The 21034-nt window shown below is 45.0% G+C and overlaps 1 protein-coding gene across 1 annotated transcript in view; it reads left to right on the top strand.

Annotated features, from left to right (window-relative positions):
- Nucleotides 1-21034, top strand: part of LAMB1 (laminin subunit beta 1) — a 373674-nt gene that overhangs the window by 228412 nt on the left and 124228 nt on the right. The window contains exons 20-22 of the mRNA XM_069629156.1: nt 2127-2290; nt 9511-9735; nt 12014-12228. Of these exons, the coding sequence (XP_069485257.1) occupies nt 2127-2290; nt 9511-9735; nt 12014-12228 (604 nt within the window). The remainder of the gene's footprint in view (nt 1-2126; nt 2291-9510; nt 9736-12013; nt 12229-21034) is intronic.

Here is a 21034-nt window from a genome sequence, read left to right as displayed (position 1 = left end):
GAATTAGCATATTTCTGAGAATTCTCCCTAGCACCCACCAACCCAAAGGAAGAAGTCGTCCGTGCCGGGGCTTCTCTAGTCAATTCAGAATTGGAGCTTCAGCACAGCAGCAGGGCTTCACCGGGCAGTTCAACGGTCCAGGAGGATGCAGCAGCCTCTCTTCCCGATTCCTTTTGTCTGATGTTTCGTCCAGTGGTCGACTGTCTTCAGTTCAAGCAGCCTCGCCTTCTATGCAGGCGTCTCCCATTCATGCACAGCGTAGCTGTCACTCGCACAGCAGGGTGGCTGTCCTGCAAGGACAGCCAATCCCGACTGGGTGCATTCAGGTTACCAAGGAGACTAAGGACAGGGAGTTTGGAGCACCTCCTTCACTTCCTGCTCTGCTAGACCGACTGGAGCCAGAGGAGGGTTTCAGTATTGAAGCCTGCCAAAGGCAAAACAAACAAAATGGTTAAACCTGGTTTAGCGCACAGAGTAAAACCCAAGAAATACCTCCCAAACAAGAAATGGCGAAAAAAGACTGGGGCCATTTTGACAAAACGGTCACCCAAGGGTGCTGTACTGCAGTTGAGGATTCAGCCTGCGATAGAAAAGCACAATGGTAGGAAAATTAAACCACTGCCACCAGCCATTTAAAGTAGTGAGGGTAACATAAAAAAAGGTTACACAAGTAAGTAGGAAAAGGGGCTACTAAGTAACCCCCCAGCACTCCACAGAAAATGGTGTGTGCTAGACCTACAAAGGGAAAAGGTAAGTAAAGTCAATTTCACTTTACTATTCTTGCGAACGGTAGTTCACCCAAGAAAAGGTATTTAAACCTTAAGAGAAATCTGAAGGATTTCTCTGTCCTGCACTGAAGGTGCTGTGTCACCATACACAAAGTAGACGCCTATGGAGTTTGTCAGACTCCAAAAACAAAGGATACATAATCCAAATCCGATCAAAAATGCATGAGTGAGAAAAAGGGCTCACTCACTCCAGGGTTAAAATCAAAAAGTCCACAAGTCCAAATCCGATCAAAAATGCATGAGTGAGAAAAAGGGCTCACTCACTCCAGGGTTAAAATCAAAAAGTCCACAAGTCCAGCAAAAGAGATGGAGTGGGTCTCTAAGATTGAAGGGCATTAGCACAGAAATGAGAATTCTCCCTAACAAACCTATGTCTACTGAACTCTATTTTAGCGTAGTTTGTTTAATTATTCATAAACACACCAGTAGAAGTAACACAATACATGAAAATGTCAAAAGTATACAATGAAATCCAATCAAATTAAAAAAAATGTGAATAGTCAATTTTGACTCTTGATATACAAATCTTGCAGATGGATTAAATCCAATTTCAGGACAGTCAATTGGTTCCAAGTTTCACAATTCATAAACAATTGTTGTAAGTAATGCAACAGAAACATCTATTGTGTAATTCATTTCTGCCTAAACCTTTGAGAGCTGATCACTCTTTTGGACGTGGTATCGGAGTGTCCATGTTGGGGGTCTGCCTATGTGGATGTATTCATCCTGACTGAGCTAGTGAACCCCAATAGTAATAATGGGATTCAACCTCACGTTTTGGCGGGAGCCAGCACGTTGGCAGTCAGTCTAGCCTTCCTCAGGGCAGGTGGGAGCACCCTGGAGGGAAGCAGACAAAAAGCGGAGTAAGTTAATGGGACTGATACCTGCCCGGTGTGTCCTGAATATTTGCATCTGCCTGTGCTTTGATATCTCCCAAGGTAAAACTTACCCTCTGTTTGGTGTATGGGGGAGTTCCAAATGTTACATCTCCAATGTGTGATTGCATCACAGTCTGAATAAAGCCTTCCCTTATGAAGTTGATTAAGTTTGAATAGCATACAAATTAAATGGAGGAATCTGTTAGGTTAGGATTCCTGGAGACTCGAGATGCATCAATGTGCAACTTGAGTGGTAAGCAAAACTGACTCTACTGCTGTTTTTAGCATGAGAGGCTGGCAAGGTTTATTAATAGTAGAAACAAGGCCAAATATATGGACCTATTGTTGGTAATGCTGCAGAGCCACATAACTTTTCCACACCGCTTTTGTCCACGTGAATCTATGCTTTGTTGTCCTTTCTTAATTTCTACTTGAATATACAGATGCCTTTCTATTTTAGATGCCGCGCTGGCTATTATGGAGACCCTTTTCTTGGATCCGGGGATCACTGCCGTCCTTGCCCATGCCCAGATGGCCCAGGAAGTGGTAGGCAGTTTGCTAGTGGCTGCTTCCAGGATCGCTCAAGCTTGCATGTTGTTTGCAAGTGTAATACTGGATATTCAGGTAAACCTTTTTCTTGAAGACTAACTTATTTTTTACTTTTGTCGGTCAGTGTTGTTTTCAGTGTCAGTATGCGTACTCAACAGAAAACATGAATACAAAACATGGCATGGTACATAAGTAACATGGCCCAAATATACATTTTGGGGTTAGATTTCCAGCAATTACAAACTCTGTATTCCCTACTAGGTAGGAGTATTGCGGATGTAATTGGGGGTTCATATTTAACAAGTGTGTAGAGACTGTACAAAAGTGAAGTGTTTACAACACAAATGATATGGGTCAACACAACTGTGTTTCGGCTTAGGAGCTATCTTGAGTAGCTGTAGTTGGAAAGGCCTTCATCAGGGCGAGAAATGTGCTGCATGTGGGAGAATCCTATGCATATCTGTCAAAAAGAATAGACCGAAAAGGTAATCGGGATGTTGTGTGGGATAGGCTCTATTTAAAATGGTTGATTATCAAACCCTGAATGCGTAATCTAGCAGGAGATTAACAGAAAATCACGGCTCTTACCGTAATCTAGAGTCCAGTGGCAGAACTACTGGTAATCCTGGTCTTCAGCAAGGGATAGGTGACCTGTTTCATCTCTAGCATGCCGGGTCTGTGGATAACAGTAAGAGCCGTGTTTTTTTGTTAATCTCCCGCTAGATTACGCATTCAGTGCTTGATAATCAAACTTTTTAAATGGAGCCTATCCCGCACATCATCCTGATAGGTCAGGGGGGGCCCGGGTATTGGGATTCTGCAGCCTTGGAAAGTTACAGCAAGTCAGGGTTTGCACCAAAATGGTGTTTGTCTTGACTCTAGTTGGTCCCATCAGTCCAAGGGAGGAAATCATCCTGTGCCGGTTTTCCGAGTCGAAACGGAAACAGGGCCAGCCCAGCTGTAGGTCTTCACCGGGCACTTCGCGGACCAGGAGGGTTCTGCTGGCGTCTCTTCACGTCTTCATCGACGCTGGCGTCTCTTCACGTCTTCATTGGATGTTGTCCTCCAGTGGTCGACTCTCTCTAGTCCCAAAAACCTTGCCTTTAAGTGATTTCTCTTTCATTCACAGCCCTAGGCTGTCAATCACACAGCAGGGTGGCTATCCTCCTGGCTGTAGAATCAGTACAAAGAAATTGTATTATACATATGGTCCGAAGAAACACTGACACACTATGTATTGTACAAATAAATGGTTTATTTAAATACAAGTAGGCCAAGATGAATTTTGGATAAATAAGTACCATCACATTATATATAAACACAATTATAAAAAACACAACACTATGCTTAAAGGTACACAGACCAAAGCATATAACCTTATTTGGAAGGCCTAACGCGAGTTCTAGGGAAGTCAAAACCAATAGTTACTTTTAGGTTACTTTCAGCAATACCAATGTAGTAGACCCTATCAATTGTAGCATGACGCTCGGCAATAAATCACATAGTAATATCAACTGGACAATCTACTTTTCTGATCTAGTGAAACACAGAATCTAGCAACAGTATAAACCTATAACTCTGATTCAGGATAAGTTATTCTAGGGGAGTTGGACCTTGGGGTGTAATATTCAATTACAATTGCTTTTCAGTTTACAGACTAAGGGAAGCAATAACAAACTTATTTTAGGATAAGTTATACTTGAGGTAAGTAAAACCTGTACACTTTTTACAGGAGCTCTAAGCTTAAGGTGGGTATAAACCGAAGACTGTTTTTGTGCCTGTCTACAACAGACCAGGGAAAGCAAAACCCACTGTTACACAGTTATCCTAGGTCGGTAGGATTGAAAGAAAAAGGTCCAGAAGTCCAGCAAAAAGTTCTGGGGTTCTCACTAGGAGAGGGGATGAAGCATAAAAGTGATAAATCTCTCTAACAGCGTGTTAAGGAGAGTGTTCATTTCTGTGCTAATTCCCTTCAACCTTAGAGAGAGCCCAGCTCTTTTGCTGGACTTGGGACTTTTTAATTTTAACCCTGAAGTGAGTGAGACCTTTTTCTCACTCTCTAATGTGTTTTACCTGATTTGGATTTTGTGTTTTCACTGTTTTTTGAGTCTGACAAATTCCATAGGCATCTACCTTTTGTATGGTGACATACAGCACCTTCAATAGATCGTCACTGAGAAATCCTTCAGATTTATCATCAGGTTTAAATACCTTTCCTTGTGTGAACTACAGTTCCCAAGAATAGTTAAGTGAAATTGACTTTACTTACCTTTTCTCTTTGTAGGTCCAGCACACCCCATCCTTTGGAGTGCTGGGGTGTTACTTAGTAGCCCCTTTTCCTACATTCTCATGTAACATTTGTATGTTACCTCACTACTTTAAATGTTAATATTAATGTTAAAGGATATTTATTTACACCATGCACTATCACCACCAGAGTGGTCCCCTGGCGCTCTGGCGGCTCTGAAAAGGGAAGCGGGTGAGTTAGTGGGAACAAGCGGGGAAAAGTGCAAGAGAGCAGTTATGTGCCGTTGGAAGCCTCAGCCCGGTTAACACCATTTGCTTGGGTTGCTTTCCGGTCGGTAGCTGTCGTGTGCTGTTGTGCGAGTCTGTGTGATTTTGTTTTGTTGTTGCAGTGTAGTGAAGTTTATGCGGTTTGTTGTGCTATAGGGTTGTGGTTGTGTTTGGTTGGAGTATGAGAGTTTTTCTAGATGAGGCGCGTGAACATTTCTGCGTTAATATCTGGATCTGGTATTGGCTGATGTTCACAAACCTTTCCATATATCACGCCTAGCAGTTTTCACAACTGTATCCACATGTGGCACTGGCTTACTTTTAAAGTCATATCTATATGTGAAACATGTTGGTAATCACAATTGTATCTAAATCTTAGCCTCAATAGTGTTCCCAATGCAGTCTAGAAGTAGCACTGGCTAACAATCGCTATTATATCTAGATGTGGCACTGGCTGACATTCACAATCCCAACTAGTTGTGAAGCAGGCTATTGTTCACAATCTTATCTAAATGTGGTACTTGCCATCATTCCCAATTCGGTCTGGGTCTGGCAGAGGCTAATGTTGCCAATTCTATCTAAATGTGGTACTTTCTAGCCTTCTTAATTCTAATTAACTGTGGTACTTGCTAGAATTCACTATTCCTTCTGATTGTGGCTCTGGTTAACCTTCCTGAACCTATCTAAATGTGAGGCTATCCAGTGTTTACGACTCCATGTTAGCATTAACAATTCTGTCTAAGTGTGGCACTTGCTGACATTCATAATCCTATCTAGATGCGACTCAGGCCAATGTTTATGATTTCATCTAAGTGTGGCACATGCTATGTTAGGCACAATTGTATGCAGTACCCTTTGGGTGCACTACAACAACCCTGACTACAGGTAATGGGAAACCCAACCTTTGGTATAAGCTTGTACTACACAGTTTTGGTAGCGTGATTGAGCAGCCAGGCTTATCTCAAGAGGGGCCAATGTGAGCTATAGGGGAGTTGCACAGAGATTCACAGTGACAAGTATTCAAATAATCTCTTACAAGATTTCTTGAATAAACAATTATTAATGTATCAGTCAGTTAGCGAAAGCCTTCTTCAGAAGGGATCAATATAACAGTAACACTAAAATATACTTCACAGAACACACACTCTTAATATTTCTAAATCAGTAAGTACCCTTTTGGGATGGCCCACAGACGCAACCTACACGCTCAGGTGACTTCAATAGCTAGGGTGATGGCGATATTAATATATCACTGTTGCATTTAGAATCATTTAGGAGTAAGTCAAAGGAAAAGGTTATTAGAACATACAAGAGACCACAAATATTCTTAAGCATGCAAATACTTTTAGATCCCCAAAAATAGTCATTCAGTGGAACAGGCTAAGCCAAAGTCAATGGGGGTTGGGGGGAAGTCTATATGAGCTGAAGCACTTCTTTGCATGTAAGTAAGAAAAGTATTTGCACAATGTTTTAGAAGTCTTCGAAGAAAAAGAAGAATCAATGTAGGGCCACAAACTGTTAGACTTGTGAGTAGTACAGATTCGAGCAACTCTACAGCAAGATGTACATTCTCTCAAACATTTACAGTACCTTTGTATTGAAGAAAAGGTGCAGCAGATGACTTCTGTTCCTGTGCAGCTCTGCAGATCTCTGTTCTGGGCCTCAGTTGTGAGGACAAGAGGGAGGACTTCTGGGGACTTCTGCACTGCAATGGGACGATCATTGCTTGCAACCGGCAATCTTTCAAACAAGTGGCTGTTCGGTGTTTCAGCTCCTCGCGTCTATCGCAAATAGCAACACTGCGGTTTCTGGCTGTTGATGGGCTTTCCTTGCTTCTGGGGACCTGCACTCGGTTGAGGGGGCTGGGGCTCGGTCAGTCCTGCTTCCTGGGAGTCCGGAGGATCTTCCTGGAGCTCATGGCCAGCTTAAAAGCAACGCACACAATCCAGTGTTCCTCTCCCTGGCTATACGGTTTCCGGCAGCAACTCTGTGGAAATGCAAACAGCTCTGAGAGAATGTCCAGTTGGCTTACGTTGGAATGTATTGGTCCCACCAACTCAAAGGGAGAAGTCGTCCTTGCAGGGGCTTCTGTCAATACAAATTTTGAGTTTCAGCACAGTAGCAGGGCTTCACTGGGCAGACCAACGGTCCAGGAGTTGCAGCAGGCGTCCTCTTCAAGTTCTTCTTTGGTTCCTTCGTCCAGTGGTCGACTCTGCCTTCCAAGCCAAAGGCCTTGCCTTTTATTCAGTTCTCTCCCATTCATTCCAGCCTAGCTGTCAGTCACCCAGCAGGGTGGCTGTCCTTGCCAGACAGTCAGCCGGCCAATCACTACCGAGTGCATTTGGGTCTCCTAGGAGACTAAGCACAGGGAGTGTCGGGCGCCTCCCTCACTTCCTGCCCCTACCAGGCACCCTGGAGCCAGAGGTGGGCTTCACCCGCGAATCCCGCCAAAGGCAAAGCAAACAAAGGGATCAAACCTTTTTATTGGCACGCAGAGTAAATCTCAAGAAGGACCTTTCCATAAAGAAATGACGAAAAAAGAAGAATGGATCCTGTTTAAACAAAGGGGGCTCAGACGCCATTTTGAAAAACATGGCTCCCGCGATTTAACGCTACTGGTGTTCGTGGTTGGGAAAAATCATGGTAGTTTGTTGTAAAACCACTGCCACCAGCCATTTTGAGAGGAAAGGGTAGCATTTCACTGCTACGTGAGTTTCAAGACACAGGGGATACTAAGTAACCCCTCCAGCACTCTATTGTAAGATAGGGGGTGCTGGGTCTAGGAATTTTAAAAAAAAAAAGACAGGTCCATTTCACTTCACTTTACTTTCTCTGGGAAACAGTAGTTTATCCCAGAGAAGGTATTTAAACCTTGAGACAGCCTAAAAGGCTTCCCTGTGTCACTGCACTGAGGGTGCTGTGTGACACAAATGAAAAGATGATGCCTATGTAGTTGTTTAAGCTCCATAACCAAATGAAACACAAGAGTAAAACGCACATCAAAATACATGCGAGAGTGGGGAAAAAGTCTCGCACGTGCTCCAGGTAAAAATGTCAAGTCCTCAAAATCCAGCAAAGTTGCTTGGGGTCTCTTAAGGTTGAGGGCATTGACACATTTCTGAGAATTCTCCCTAACATCCACCTGTTGGTATTTTTGTTTCTTGCAGTAAAGCTCACACATTTAACATATATTTGTAACACTGTGAAGAGGGAACATCTGAGTGTCCTTTCCCTCCTGATGGGGGGGGGCCCCAACCGGAAGAAGCACCCCTGACTGAACAACTATCACCTATCGGAGGTTGTACCCAGTCCCACCGCACCCAACGCAAACTCGCATCACGACAGACCCCCATCCATCTGCCCAACCAACTGCACGATGGCAAGAGACTTCATGTCGACATAGCCGCATTAGACATGAAGCACACGTGCAATCGGCGTGATCAGGACACTCTCACACCAACCTACACGAAGAACATCTGCGTATCGTTCTATGAGCTAGAGGACAGTGACACACATGCAGTCTGCATGTTTATTATTTTTCACATAGGCTGCTATCGCACCGCAGAAATGCAAGATGCCAGAAGAGCTTGTGTATATGCTTGCAGATGCTACTCGCCATTTACTCTATGGCTGGACAGGAGCACTCACCCATTGCATATGCTTAACCCTTGAATAATCATATTGGAAGAATAACCAGAATTTAGGTAGGCCTCGGATCAAGCCAGTACACTAAACCCCTTTTGCAGGGATCTCGACGCTGCAAGCTGATGAGCGAGCAGAATCTCCCTGGCAAGGGCTGCTACCGCCAAGGCCATAATGTTGCAAGTGGCATTCCTCACCCACGGTACACGACAAGCCCAGTACAGGACACCTGAAGCTAAAATACAAATCAAATCAAAGTAATTTGACTTCCCTAGCTGTCTCCCCACACGCGATCCGGCCGACCTGGCATGATGCCAAGACCTGGAAGCTGGGAAACTGTAGCCATCCCACGTCTGAGACTGAACCTTGCCACATAATTGCAACAATCCACCTACAATATGCGCTGGGACTGGACTTCTCTCATGGCATTAGCAAAGACCTCATTGTTACACACTGTCACATAGTTATATCTTGTTGATGCATGGTATACGAGAGCAGGTGCCCTGTGGTCTGGGAACACCGTTAGTCCCAGGCTTGTGGGCCTGCGGCCTGACCAATCAGCACACCGGGGGACGGAGGCTGGCGGCCGGAATCTCCAGCCAATCAACAGGGGTCCTAATGTAACAATTGTCAGGTAGCACTTTTTAGGGATGACCCAAGTGTACTACCTGACAGCATGCCCACCAATAACGCAGCACTGCATACATCTCTATACTGGACCTACCACTCTGGGAACCAACCGAAGGTGGTGTTAGGTTCAGAGAAGGATTTTGTTAAGTGACGGCGATTGTGATGTCACAATTCTACAAAAAGAGCCTGCGAGCCTGAATCTACCGAGATGTGTTTGGATGAAACTTGATGCCGTGTAGGTTGTCCTTGCTCGTTTGATATAATAAAACGGCAGTTGCCCTTTGCTCCTAGTGTGGACCTCGGCTTCTTTGCGACGTTGGAGGGAGTTGGGGGCCCTCCCATGAGCTGGAGGTCCGCAGAATCTCCCCTAACTGGTGACTTGTATTTATTGCATGCATTTTGATTGCAACATTTCCCTCGGAGAATGTGTGGATTTTGTCTAGCTTAAATGTTGAAGTTGTATTGTTTTCTTCAAGGGAATGCTTATTACTTGCGTTTGTACTTCCTAGGAATCCGCTGTGATGAATGTGCTTCTGGATATTTTGGAAACCTGCACGAAGTTGAAGGACACTGCCAGCGTTGCCAGTGTAACAACAACATTGACATGACTGACCCAGATGCCTGCGACAAACATTCCGGAATGTGTCTAAAGTGCCTTTATCACACAGAAGGGGAAAACTGTGCTAATTGTCAGCTCGGCTATTATGGAGACGCACTCAGGCAGGACTGTAGAAGTAAGAAAACCTTTTCAATTTTATTAATTGAAATGTGTTGCTGTTGTTTGTTTGTCTGCTATAGGGTGGAGTTTTTGGCCTTGGAATAACCGAATGATGTCCATGTCTTTCAACATGTTCACACCCTGTTTACTCTTCAGTGCCAAGCGGGGCCATTACGTTTTGACCTTGAATTCTCTGTGCCTAGTGGCTATGGCTGTGGATCTCAAGCTGGTCTGAGACCTTATAACTATCTCAACCTCGGTGCCATTGTCTCCATTTCCCTTTTTCTCAAAGAGGAAACCCTTGATGAGGGTTCAAAACTGTGGGCAGAATAAGACATTCATGGCATCATACAGTCCAGACACCACATATTAAGTATTAGTACATTAGTGTAAAGCAATGCTTCAAATCATAAGCTTTAATTTCTTGGTAAGACGAAAGGAATCATTGCTGAAAGGTTTGTGTTAATTGGCTCTTGTATAGTGTGACTTCTGCCAATTATTACAACCTGTTGGCATGACATTTTGTAAAAAGGCATGGGTAACCAAGGGAGACATGCACATCCTGATGGGCTGGTGAGGGCAGATTCTGACGTAACCCTTGTATGTGTGCTTGTGGGATTCTAGGCACATGGAACACATCAATGTTGTGCTCCAATAAAGCCTTCAGTGGCATTCTTCTATGTTTACTAAGGTTCATCGGATGAGCATGGTGAGATATTGGAATGCAACATAGTCAATGACAGAGTAGATAAGTGGTTATTCTGTGGAGGGTACCATGAGTGACTGGACAGTTGCTGGGAGGTCTTAGTGTGATGACATATGCAGTGTAAGGTAAGGCAGAGGTCCGAGTAGGGTGAATGGGTTGGTTATTGAGGTTCATTCATTGAGTGGTAGGTCGTACATTGGGTCTTGGGTTTCTCCAGGTGCCCCTGTGGTTGCCATCAATTGCATTTGTTTTTTTCTTATGAAATCATTGCAGGTATGCATTATTACGGTTCTTCTCAGGTCAGGAAATCCCCTATACGATCAAGCACTGTTGGGACAGTTTTTCTGAAGCCCAGAGCTTAGTAAAATCATTCAACTGAGGCAGTACAAGACTCCACTCTTAGTATAAGGCTGTATCATCTGAGTTCATGGTAGCGTAGACAGAGCAGCCAGGCTCATTGTTAGGAAGAATTCTCAGAAATGTGCTAATTCCCTTCTACCTTAGAGACCCCCAACTATTTTCGCTGGACTTTAGGACTTTTAATTTCTAACCTGGAGAGCGAGACCTTTTTCCCCACTCTCAAGTATTTCTGTGATTTGGACTCTGTGTTTCTTTTGACTTTGGAGTCTGACAGGGAATTGGCACATTTCGGAAAATTAACGGGAACGATTTGTCAATAGTATGCTCTGGCTGGTTTATAGGGCAATATTTCAGAATGACCCCTCAGTACCAACCTCTGTGCCCGAGTTTGATGATTAATGAACTGTGCAGCTGATCATTTTAGCTATTGCTACTCAGCCATTGTGCTTTATAATGCATATTGTGCCACAAATATTGCCAAAAATGTGCCACACAGTAACCCTTTGTGCTCTTTTTAGAACCACAAATTGAGACGTGCATTTGGGCCTCCTGGTTCATGGCTCTCTGCCTGCTTTTTGTCAGTGTGGTCCCGGTTTAATATTTAGCATGTGCATACTTTAGATTGAATCTCATGAGGTTAATGCCCTTCAGATCTGAACATTCATCCGAGTTCTTCAGATAGCTTTTCAATATCTATTTTTATGAGGTATGTGAACTAAATTTGTATATGGAATATTTAAACTGCAAACTTAGCTTGGAATCGAGAGCTCTACACATAGAGGATGTACCCAAGAAGGTTGCAAGTCGGTTGGAAGTGGGGTGCAGGTGTAGCAGAGGAGGTGATAGGGGTGGTGGAGCAGGTGATGGAGAGCTAGGATAGGAGAGGGAGCGAGAGAGGGTGGAGCACTGGAGGGGGAAGGGGGTAAAACGGTTGAGTGCAACAATCGGCGATTAAAAAGATGACCTTTGAAGAGTAGGGTATATTCCGGATACATAATAGGAAAAGGCCCATTTTGTTATCACTTGCCATTTTTGTTTCCAGTCTGGCGATATTGTGGTGCCTAGTGGTGCACAAGCCTGTGCATTGTTTTTAGAAGCTTAGCTGAAATGCAGTGTTGCCATTCCAGATGTGCATCAACTTTCCACTTACCTGCTTTCCCTGCTGGAACCATTGCATGCTTCTCTTCTTAAGCTGGTAATGAATCTGTGTGGTCTTCTTTCTTTTCAGAATGTGTCTGTAATTACCTGGGTACAGTGCAGGAACACTGCAGCGCCGAAGATTGTCAATGTAACCAAACATCTGGTCAGTGCCAATGTCTTCCAAATGTGATTGGACAGAACTGTGATCGCTGCGCTCCGAACACTTGGAATCTGGCTAGTGGGACTGGTTGTGAAGCATGTGGCTGTGATGCCTCCCGTTCTCTGGGCCTATCTTGCAATGAGGTAAATCATGTTGTAGTCCCTAGCACACAGGTTTCTTGCGCAGGAGATCTGCCTGCGCAGAGACTGATGCTCTATGAATGTGGGTACACAAAGCTACACAAATGCAGATACTGTGCACTGCTTGTTTAAAATTATGACTAAAAATAAAATAAACTCTGACTTACAGAAATGTTTATAAAGTTGCTCCATGCAATTAATGATAAAGATTGGGGCAGAAGAAAGCCCAACTACTCTTTCACCAAAGAAAACATTTAAGGCCAGTTATGTTAAAGGGGTCTTTTTTTACAAATCTTTGTATGGGTTTCCGTGCATACTTTTCCACAGGTTTCCAAATTCTGAAATAGTTGTTACAAAGTAAACCACTACTGTTTCTGAAGCACAGATGCCAGACCCCGGAAGAGGGTTTTTGGTGCTTTAGTTCGAAATATTTCTCATAAGATGTTTGTGCGTTTGGAACGGACCATGTGCACAGCCACCCCAATGGATTGTCTCGGATATTTTAATGTCACATCAGCTCCATAGTTTGAAGACCACTGGGTGCCTTGAAAGAACATGCTTTGCTCTTGGGTGAGATTATGATAAATCTTCCCGACTTGTGTTAAAACCATAACATTTTGCTTGGACTTGGTAACTATTTTACCTTGTCCCTATGTGAAGGGGAATCTTTTTCCCCTCTCACCTAGTATTTTACTCCTTTTTATTTAAAAAAAAAATGTATGGGTGACCTTTTTATGTCTCTCCATAGTGTATGGTGGATGTTAGTTTCCTACAACGTTTGGGCTTAGGCTGGGTTGCCCCTATGGGCTCCCCTGTTAATTTATTTCTTATACTTAGGGGTGATCTACTGTTCCCAAGTAGTAAAGAGGGATTTTAATCCCCTTTACATTTGGTATAAGTGAGCCAGCACACCCCACCTTATGTGTGTTAGGTAAGCATTGATGCAGTCGCACTGTGTGAGACTACACAACACAAGCTGTTAAGCCTGTGGAAAGGGGAGTTGAAATCCACTCAAAGTTAAGCAAGTGCAATTCTCAAGTGACAAAACATGACTTAAGGCAAGAAGGTATGTACCCCAAGCCCAAAAAGTACCTCTGGATTGAAGAAAGTTGTACAGCTGGATTCCGTCTTGCTACAGCCAAGCAGACCCTGGTTCCTGAGCCTCAGTTGTGGGGACAAGAGGGAGGACGTCTGGAGGGTTCCTGCAGCAGTACTCGGAAAAGGACTTTGTCGCTATGGGTTTCCTTTGATTCAGCAGTTCTTCAGTGTTTCAGCGCCTCGCAAAAAGCATTGATGCAAAACTAATATTTCTGGTTGGACCTTCCTTTCTCCCTCAGTCCTGGACTCTGGCAAGGGCACTCTGTATTGGGATTTCCTGCTTTTGGAGTGTCCTTAGGCTCCTGGAACATTTGGCCGTATTCGTTCTGCGGTCGACGTTGCACACGGTTATGGACCCTCGACCCCTGGCATTGGGCCTTTGCAAGACTGGAGAGGCACAGCAAGTCAGGGATTGTGCCAAAGTGGAGTTTGTCGCAGGCTAGTTGGTCCCACCAGCCCAAGGAAGAAGTTGTTCCATTCGGAGCTTCTCTGTCGAGGTGGAAAAGGTCAGCACAGCAGCAGGGTTCCACCGGCCAATTCAAGGTCCAGGAGGTTACAGCTGGCTTCCCTTTACAATTTCTTCTTGTGATGTTTTTTTCCAGTGGTCGACTCCGCCTCTAGTCCCAAAACCCTCACTTTTTTAAAGCAGTTTCCCATTCATTCACAGCCTAGGCTGTCAATCACACAGCAGGGGGTGGCTGTCCTTTCAGGACAGCCAGCCGGCCAATCGGGACTGGTTTCGTTCAGGCACTCCTAGAGACATAGGACAGGGGAGTTTCGGGAACCTCTCTCACTTCCTGCCCTTCCAGACACACTGGAGCCAGCGGCAAGTTTCAGGACTGAAGCCCGCCAAAGGCATAACACAGAAAGGGCTCAAATCTGTCTCAATGACAGAGAAAAAAGCCAAGAAAGACCTCATAAGCAGAAAATGGCGAAAAAAGAAGACGGGACCATTTTGACAAAATGGACACCCATGGGTACTGGGGGTTCAGCCTGGGGTTAAAAGTACAATAGTAGGAAAAATCTAACCACTACCACCAGCCATTTAAAGAAGTGAGGGTAACAAAAAATGTTACATGAGAAATTAGGATAAGGGGCTAGTACGTAACCACCCAGCACTCCACATAGCATGGTGTGTGCTAGACCTACAAAAGGAGAAAGGTAAGTAAGATCAATTTCACCTTACTATTCGTGGGAACAGTAGTTCACCCAAAAAAGGTATTTAAACCTTTAAGAGAAATCCAAAGGACTTCTCGGTGACACTGCACTGAGGGTACTGTGTGTCACTATACAAAAAGCAGATGCCTATGGAGTTGCAGACTCCAATCCAAAAAGAGTGAAAACATAAAATCCTAGTCAGGGGCGGGGGAGAGTGGAGCCCAAGAGGGAGTAAGAAAAAGGTGCCACTCACTCTGGAGTTAAAATTAAAAAGTCCTAAATCCAGCAAAAGAGCTGGATGTCTCTAAAGTGGAAAGAAATTAACACAACACTAAACAACACTTGTTCTCTTGGTATTAGATAACCCACTGTTGGGGAGAATTCTCAGAAATGTGTGAATTCCCTCAACCTTAGAGACCCCCAGCAGCTGGATTTTGAAGACTTGATTTTCTTTAACTTGGAGAGAGTAAGACCCTTTTTCCCACTCTCTCATGTATTTTACTGTGATTTTTTAACACTGTTTCCTTTGGTTGTAGAGTCTGACAAACTCCATAGGCATCATCTTTTACATTGTGTCACAGCACCTTCAGTGCAGTGGGACAGTGAAGTCTTTTAGATTTCCCAAATGTTTAAATACCTTCTCTTGGCTAAACTACTGTTTCCAAGAGCAGTAAAGCGAAATTAATTTAACTTGCATTTGTAACTTTCTAGGCCCAGCACACACTATCTTACAACAGGGTGCTGGAGGGGTTACCTAGTATCCCCTTTGTCTAGCTTCTCATGTAACATCTTTGTTACCTTTTTCTCACTGAATGGCTGGTGGCAGTGGTTTCGTTTTAACTACTGTGGTGTGTGTTTACCGCGGGCTGCGTTCGCAGCTGCAGTAAAGCACCCAAGGGTGCCATTTTTGTCAAAATGGCCCTGGTCTTTTTTTCGCCATTTCGTTGTGGAAACATCCTTCTTGAGATTTACTCTGCGTGCCAAACTAGGTTTGGTCCCATTGTTCACTTTGCCTTTGGCAGGGTTCACGAGTGAAGCCCGCCTCTGGCTCCAGGGTGTCTGGGGTGGGCAGGAAGTGAGGGAGGTGCCCGAAGCCCCCTATGCTTAGCCTCGGAGACCCAAATGCACTCTGTAATGATTGGCCGGCTAACTATCCGGCAAGGAGAGCCACCCTGCTGGGTGACTGACAGCTAGGTTGGAATGAAGGGGAGAGAACTTAATAAAAGGCAAGGCTTTTGGCTTGGAAGGCGGAGTCAACCACTGGACGAAGGAACCGAAGAAGAACTTGAAGAGGACTCCTGCTGCAACTCCTGGACCAGTGGTTTGCCCGATGAAGCCCTGCTGTTGTGCCGAAACTCCAAATTCATATCGACATAGCAGCCCCTGCAAGGACGACTTATCCCCTTGAGTTGGTGGGACCAATCAACTCCAAAGTAAGCAGCTTGGACATCCATCTCTGAGCTGGTTGCATTTCCACAGAGTTGCTGCTGGAAACCAAAATGCCAGGGAGAGGAACTCCAGATTGTGTGCGTTGCTTTTAAGTTGGCCAAGTGCTCCAGGAATATCCTCCGGACCCCCAGGAAGCAGGACTGACCGAGCCTGAGCTCCCTCAACGGTTCCATGTAATAATGTCGCCACAAAAATCTCGCCATGCAAAAATATTGCCGGAAAATGGCCGTTTTTTGTGGCGACATTATTGCATGGAATTTTTTTTTGTTGCCCCTTTCCCCATATATATGGTCACACATATAATATCGCCATGGCCTTTCGACTGAGGCCGAGGAACAGTGAGATCTGCAGAGCTGCACAGGAACAGACGTCATCTGCTGCACTTTTTCTTCAATACAAAGGTACTGTAATGTCTGAGAGAACTGTCGGGGGGAAATTCTGCCGGGGTCGGCCGGGCCGTCCGCAGACCTCCGGGCAGGGAGGCCCCAACTCCTCCCGTATATCCCAGATGAGATAGAGTATGAGACACACACAAGGAGCAAGGTGACTCTGCTGTTTATTTATACAAAACGGCAGGGATGGGTCAAGGAGCGTACGCGTTCGTCCTGACACACACACAATCGTGGGGCTCGCAGGCCCTTTTTACTGCATTATGACGCGCTACTTGCGTCACCTCAAAAAGTTAACAAAAAACCTATCGCCACTCTTAATTGGTTGCTCGAGTGGTAGGGTTAGTATAGTACACATATAGAGAATGATATTAGTGGACAAGGTGTAGTCAGGTGGTATATCTGGGTTGTCCCTACAATTAGATACATAAGAATTGTTACATGAAGACTCCTGAGGATTGGCTAATATTACTGACGTCTGAGATAAGAGCCCCATGTTCTGATTGGTGCACCCGTGAGCTTCCCAGCCTGGGACCACCGTTGTTCCCAGCTCTCGGTGTACCTGTGATTGCAACAATGTTTCAATATGGGTACGTGCAGACAATGTGAGGATGTATTCATAGGTGGAAGGCTGACCGCTCCCACTGTAGCAGATGTCCATTGAGCCTTTCAAGTGTATCGGCCTGTGTCTCGTAGCGAGGGACCCAGACCCCTTTTTTCTCCTGGGCTTTGGCATCTCGTCAGGTTCGGCTTGGTCACGTGGGGAGGGGCCGTGAAAGAGGCAGAATTCTGCACAATTAATATTGCTTTTTCTACTGCGCGTCTGGTTTAATTTACCGGCGTGACTTTATCGTTGGGGCGCGGAGTGCGAGGTTGCAACATCGTGCCTTTGATGATTTGTTCTTGGAATGTGAGTTTGCAACATTACGACCTTGGCTGGTTGCTCCACCGGGTTCTTTCTGCAGGATCAGCAACCTGACTCGTGCTTTGTTAATGTCCACGGGAGCTCTTGGTTGAGGCCTACTTGGGCCTGGTGCATAATTAGTCCGTTTGGTGCATAGGTGCTTTTAGGTTATAATAGCATATATTTCCATGACCAGTATCGTGTTTCCATTATACCTCTATGGTGGTAATGGGTTTCAAGAGAAGCGTGAGCAAGCGTTATAGATGAGTTCATGATGCGTCTTGCGTTTCTGCATTCTGAAAGCCTATGTAAAAATAATAAAGATGCACGTCCGTGAATATGCCTGTCGCCTACGTCAGAGCACTGAGTATGTTCTTCGTGTAGATTGGTGTGGAAATGTTCAGTGTGTATATTTGTACAGAAGTGCTTCCCGTTGTCTAGGTCGTCATGGCATCTCTAACGACGTGTGGATTTTAGTCTAGCTGATCCGAACCGCAGGTGTCGGCATGGCCAGTGCGGGCTGTTGGGCAGGCAGATGGACACATCCGTATGTTCCTGTACCAGGGTACCTGGTCGTCTGGTAAATGGACAAACTCTTCTCGCGGCGGGTGTCTGGGCCGTGATCCTCTAGGCCAAGCGCGAGAGGTGAAGGACGGGAGCCTGGTCTTCCATTCTCCCACTTCAGTCCCCCCTCTGGTCGACTTGTCGACCACAAACATATCCTTCTCGTTATCTCCTCTTACCCTCCATATCTTAGTTATCCCTCCGAGATGTCCATAATGGTTTACATGATCTTCAAATGACCAATACATATATTCACATGTTCCTCCAGGAGTACAGTATACCCATCTTCCTATGTAGCTCCTGGGGTTCCTTGGGTTCTCGATCTTCACTGATGGTGGGTCTAGATGGTTGGTGATGATTTGGGTGCGCAACTTCTCCCTCTCTTGTATTATCACCCCTGTATGCTGACCGTCATCTGCTGGCATTAAGGGGTGCATTCCCACCATTTCCAGCAACTCGTCAGTCGTGCGTGCCTTCCGGGCCTTCCAAAATCTAATTATGATCAGAGTAGCTCCAGCCAAAATAGTACACCCCACTATTATTTTCAGTCCATCTGACAGCCAAGATGGCATCCATGACCATAATAGTGAAAACCAGCTCTTATCCTTGTCTACACCGTTACTTTCATCCATCATTTTGGAGTGCATCTGGGCCAATTGTGAGACTGCTTCTGTCAGTGTACCATTGTCAGCATCGTTGGCAGGTATGAACGTGCAGCAAGATTGTCCTATCTTTGCACAAACTCCTCCTTCCATTGCTGTGAGAAGGTCCAATACATATCTGTTCTGTAGTGCTACCATCCTTACAGCTCGCAGCTCCTCTTTAATTGCGTTGAACCCATTTACTGTTGAATTGATGGTCATCATTAGTTCCCATCTGGTTATTTGGAGCCATTTTGCGTTTGCGTATGCCTGCAGTCCCGGATGTATTATTGAGGAGAAGAACATTGCTGCTCTGCTGAATAGTCTGTGTTCTGGCGGTATTGATGTTAGTTCCGTTTCCGACCTTCCCCACAGGTAATTTCCTGTCAGTGGCTCTCCTTGTCGTTTTCTCCTATTTAGGACAGTATCCTCGCTGTTGGTCTTGTTCTCTTGCTCCTTCTGAAGTGGTGCAGATCTCTTTCTTCTCTTATCCCCTTCATCCATTTTAGGAAATTTCGCCACATTGACATGCTTCTTAGGTACCACTAGTGATGGTACATTGACGTGTACCATTGTGCACACACCATTCCACAGGGGAGGCAGTGTATGATATGCCTTTTCTCCACAGGCCCAATAATGGTCCATTATTACTGCTGTTCCCGCTCCCCCCTCAGGTAACTCCATCACGCTTGCACAATTGGTGTTATATCCTACGTCCACCTCTCCTTTATGCTGGTAGCATACTTTGGGCGCAGTCAATGGTAGTATTGTTATTGGGTCTTCATCTTCTTCTACCCACGTGAGCATTGGTACGTACTTGATCCACGTCGTCCAACATCGATGATTGTGTGTCTCGATGGTTGAGATAGTTTCTTTTGTTACCATGTTGCTGCCAATTACTCCTATCTCCCAGCTGTTGTCCAGATACACCTTTCCTGTTATCGTCAGTAGCGGCCTCTCCCAGCATCCTTGTTTACCCGGAACTTCAGTGGCGTACCAATCACATGGTAGATACTGCAGTGTTACCTTCTTTGTTTCTCCTTTTGCAGGGCCACTTGTTATGTATTTGAATGCTTCAGCATGTAAACTGGTCTTGTGATAACTCAGATAGGTCTTGAGGAAGTTGTTTTCATATGGGTATGAGTCTCGTGTTTTCCATGTCATGTGCACTACTGTTCCTTGAAATCTTCCTTTCGTTTGGAACAGGGCCAAATATATTATGCACTGTGCTGTCATTTCATCTATTTCAGTGGCAACAAATGTTCGTGAAGCGCTCATGGCGTATGGTATTAATGAGCAAACGTAACAGCTGTCCTCAGTTGTCTGCTTACCAATGCGGGTCATGTGCTGGTACCATATGTTGTTTGTGACGTGTGCTGAATCTTGTACATAATTATCAATACCTTTATTGTCTGAGTATGTGCTGCGTTTAACTCTATTTTGCTTGGGTGCAATGTTACTATTACCACCTGACGTAACACCTGTTGCAGCAGGGAACGGGGGTATATTAGGTTTGGGTGCAGCAATAAAATTGATAGCATAGCTGTACTGCCAGACAGAGGCAGCCAAGAACCCGGTGATCATAAAAATCCCTATTATTTTTATTACATATGCTAATCTCACCGGCATTTTGCTCTTACCTTGCTGCAGTCCTGGCAGCGTATTCTTGTGACGTTAAAGTTGCCCGCCTAAAAATTCTCAAAAGTGCTCGTTATTAAATGTTAGTTTTGTTTCCTTAAGCTCTCCCTATCAAGTAGTCATTCAGTGCCCAGGTGAAGAGCTGCTCCCACGCTACTCTAAGTGATCGGTCTCTTAGGACCGGCAAGTATGGGCGGAGGTGGGGCATGTAATTTTCTATGGCCAGGAGGAAGGCTGTGTAGTAGACACGTACCCTTCTCCTTTTTAAGTATGTTGGCCTTTTTATTTCGTATACAAATTGGTGTGACAATTCTTCTGGGTAGTTATCGTCTGGCAGCACCATCTACGCCTGCACACTGAACTTGTTAATTAGCTTTTCTTAACAATACAATATTACGCAGTTCCTGTATGTGCGAGAGAAAAAAGAGAACATTCACGTGTTTACATGTGTATTGGTGCAAGCAATGTCCTTCAGTTTTAGTTACAACTGTACTTAGCAGTCAATGGGGGGGGGTTTGTGCTCAGATGGCGGAAGTATTTTTATTCTTTGAGCGTGTGACCATAGGGTGGGCAGTATGGGGATCACCCCTTTCTTCGTCAGTTATCGTCTCCGAGGGAACAATTGGGTCGTTGTCTGTGATGAAACTTTCTTCCGCTGTCGGGGATGTTGTTGCTGTCCTTCCAATGGACCTGTCGTTGGCGCTGGGGCGGGTCTGCAGTTTGTAGATCTTTACGTCATGTAGGTGGTTCCAGGCACGCTTATCCTTTAGTTTTACCGCTCTTGTTGATACGTCCTCCACCAGATGGGGGCCAGTGAACCTCTTCTCGTTCCACTTTCTATTGAAATTGCGAAGTAGTACGTGGTCACCTTTGGCAAGTTTGCACAAGTTCTCCTTTCCCAATTCTGTACTTTCGTCTTTTTCTTGATTGCTGGTAGACCCGCCCTGTGTGCGCTCGAGCTGTTGAGA

This window comes from Ambystoma mexicanum, chromosome 12 (assembly GCF_040938575.1).
Source record: "Ambystoma mexicanum isolate Mex_15411 chromosome 12, UKY_AmexF1_1, whole genome shotgun sequence".
Taxonomy (NCBI): Eukaryota; Metazoa; Chordata; class Amphibia; order Caudata; family Ambystomatidae; genus Ambystoma; species Ambystoma mexicanum.
Note: the sequence above shows the minus strand (reverse complement) of the source record. Positions and strands in the feature narration are given on the sequence as shown.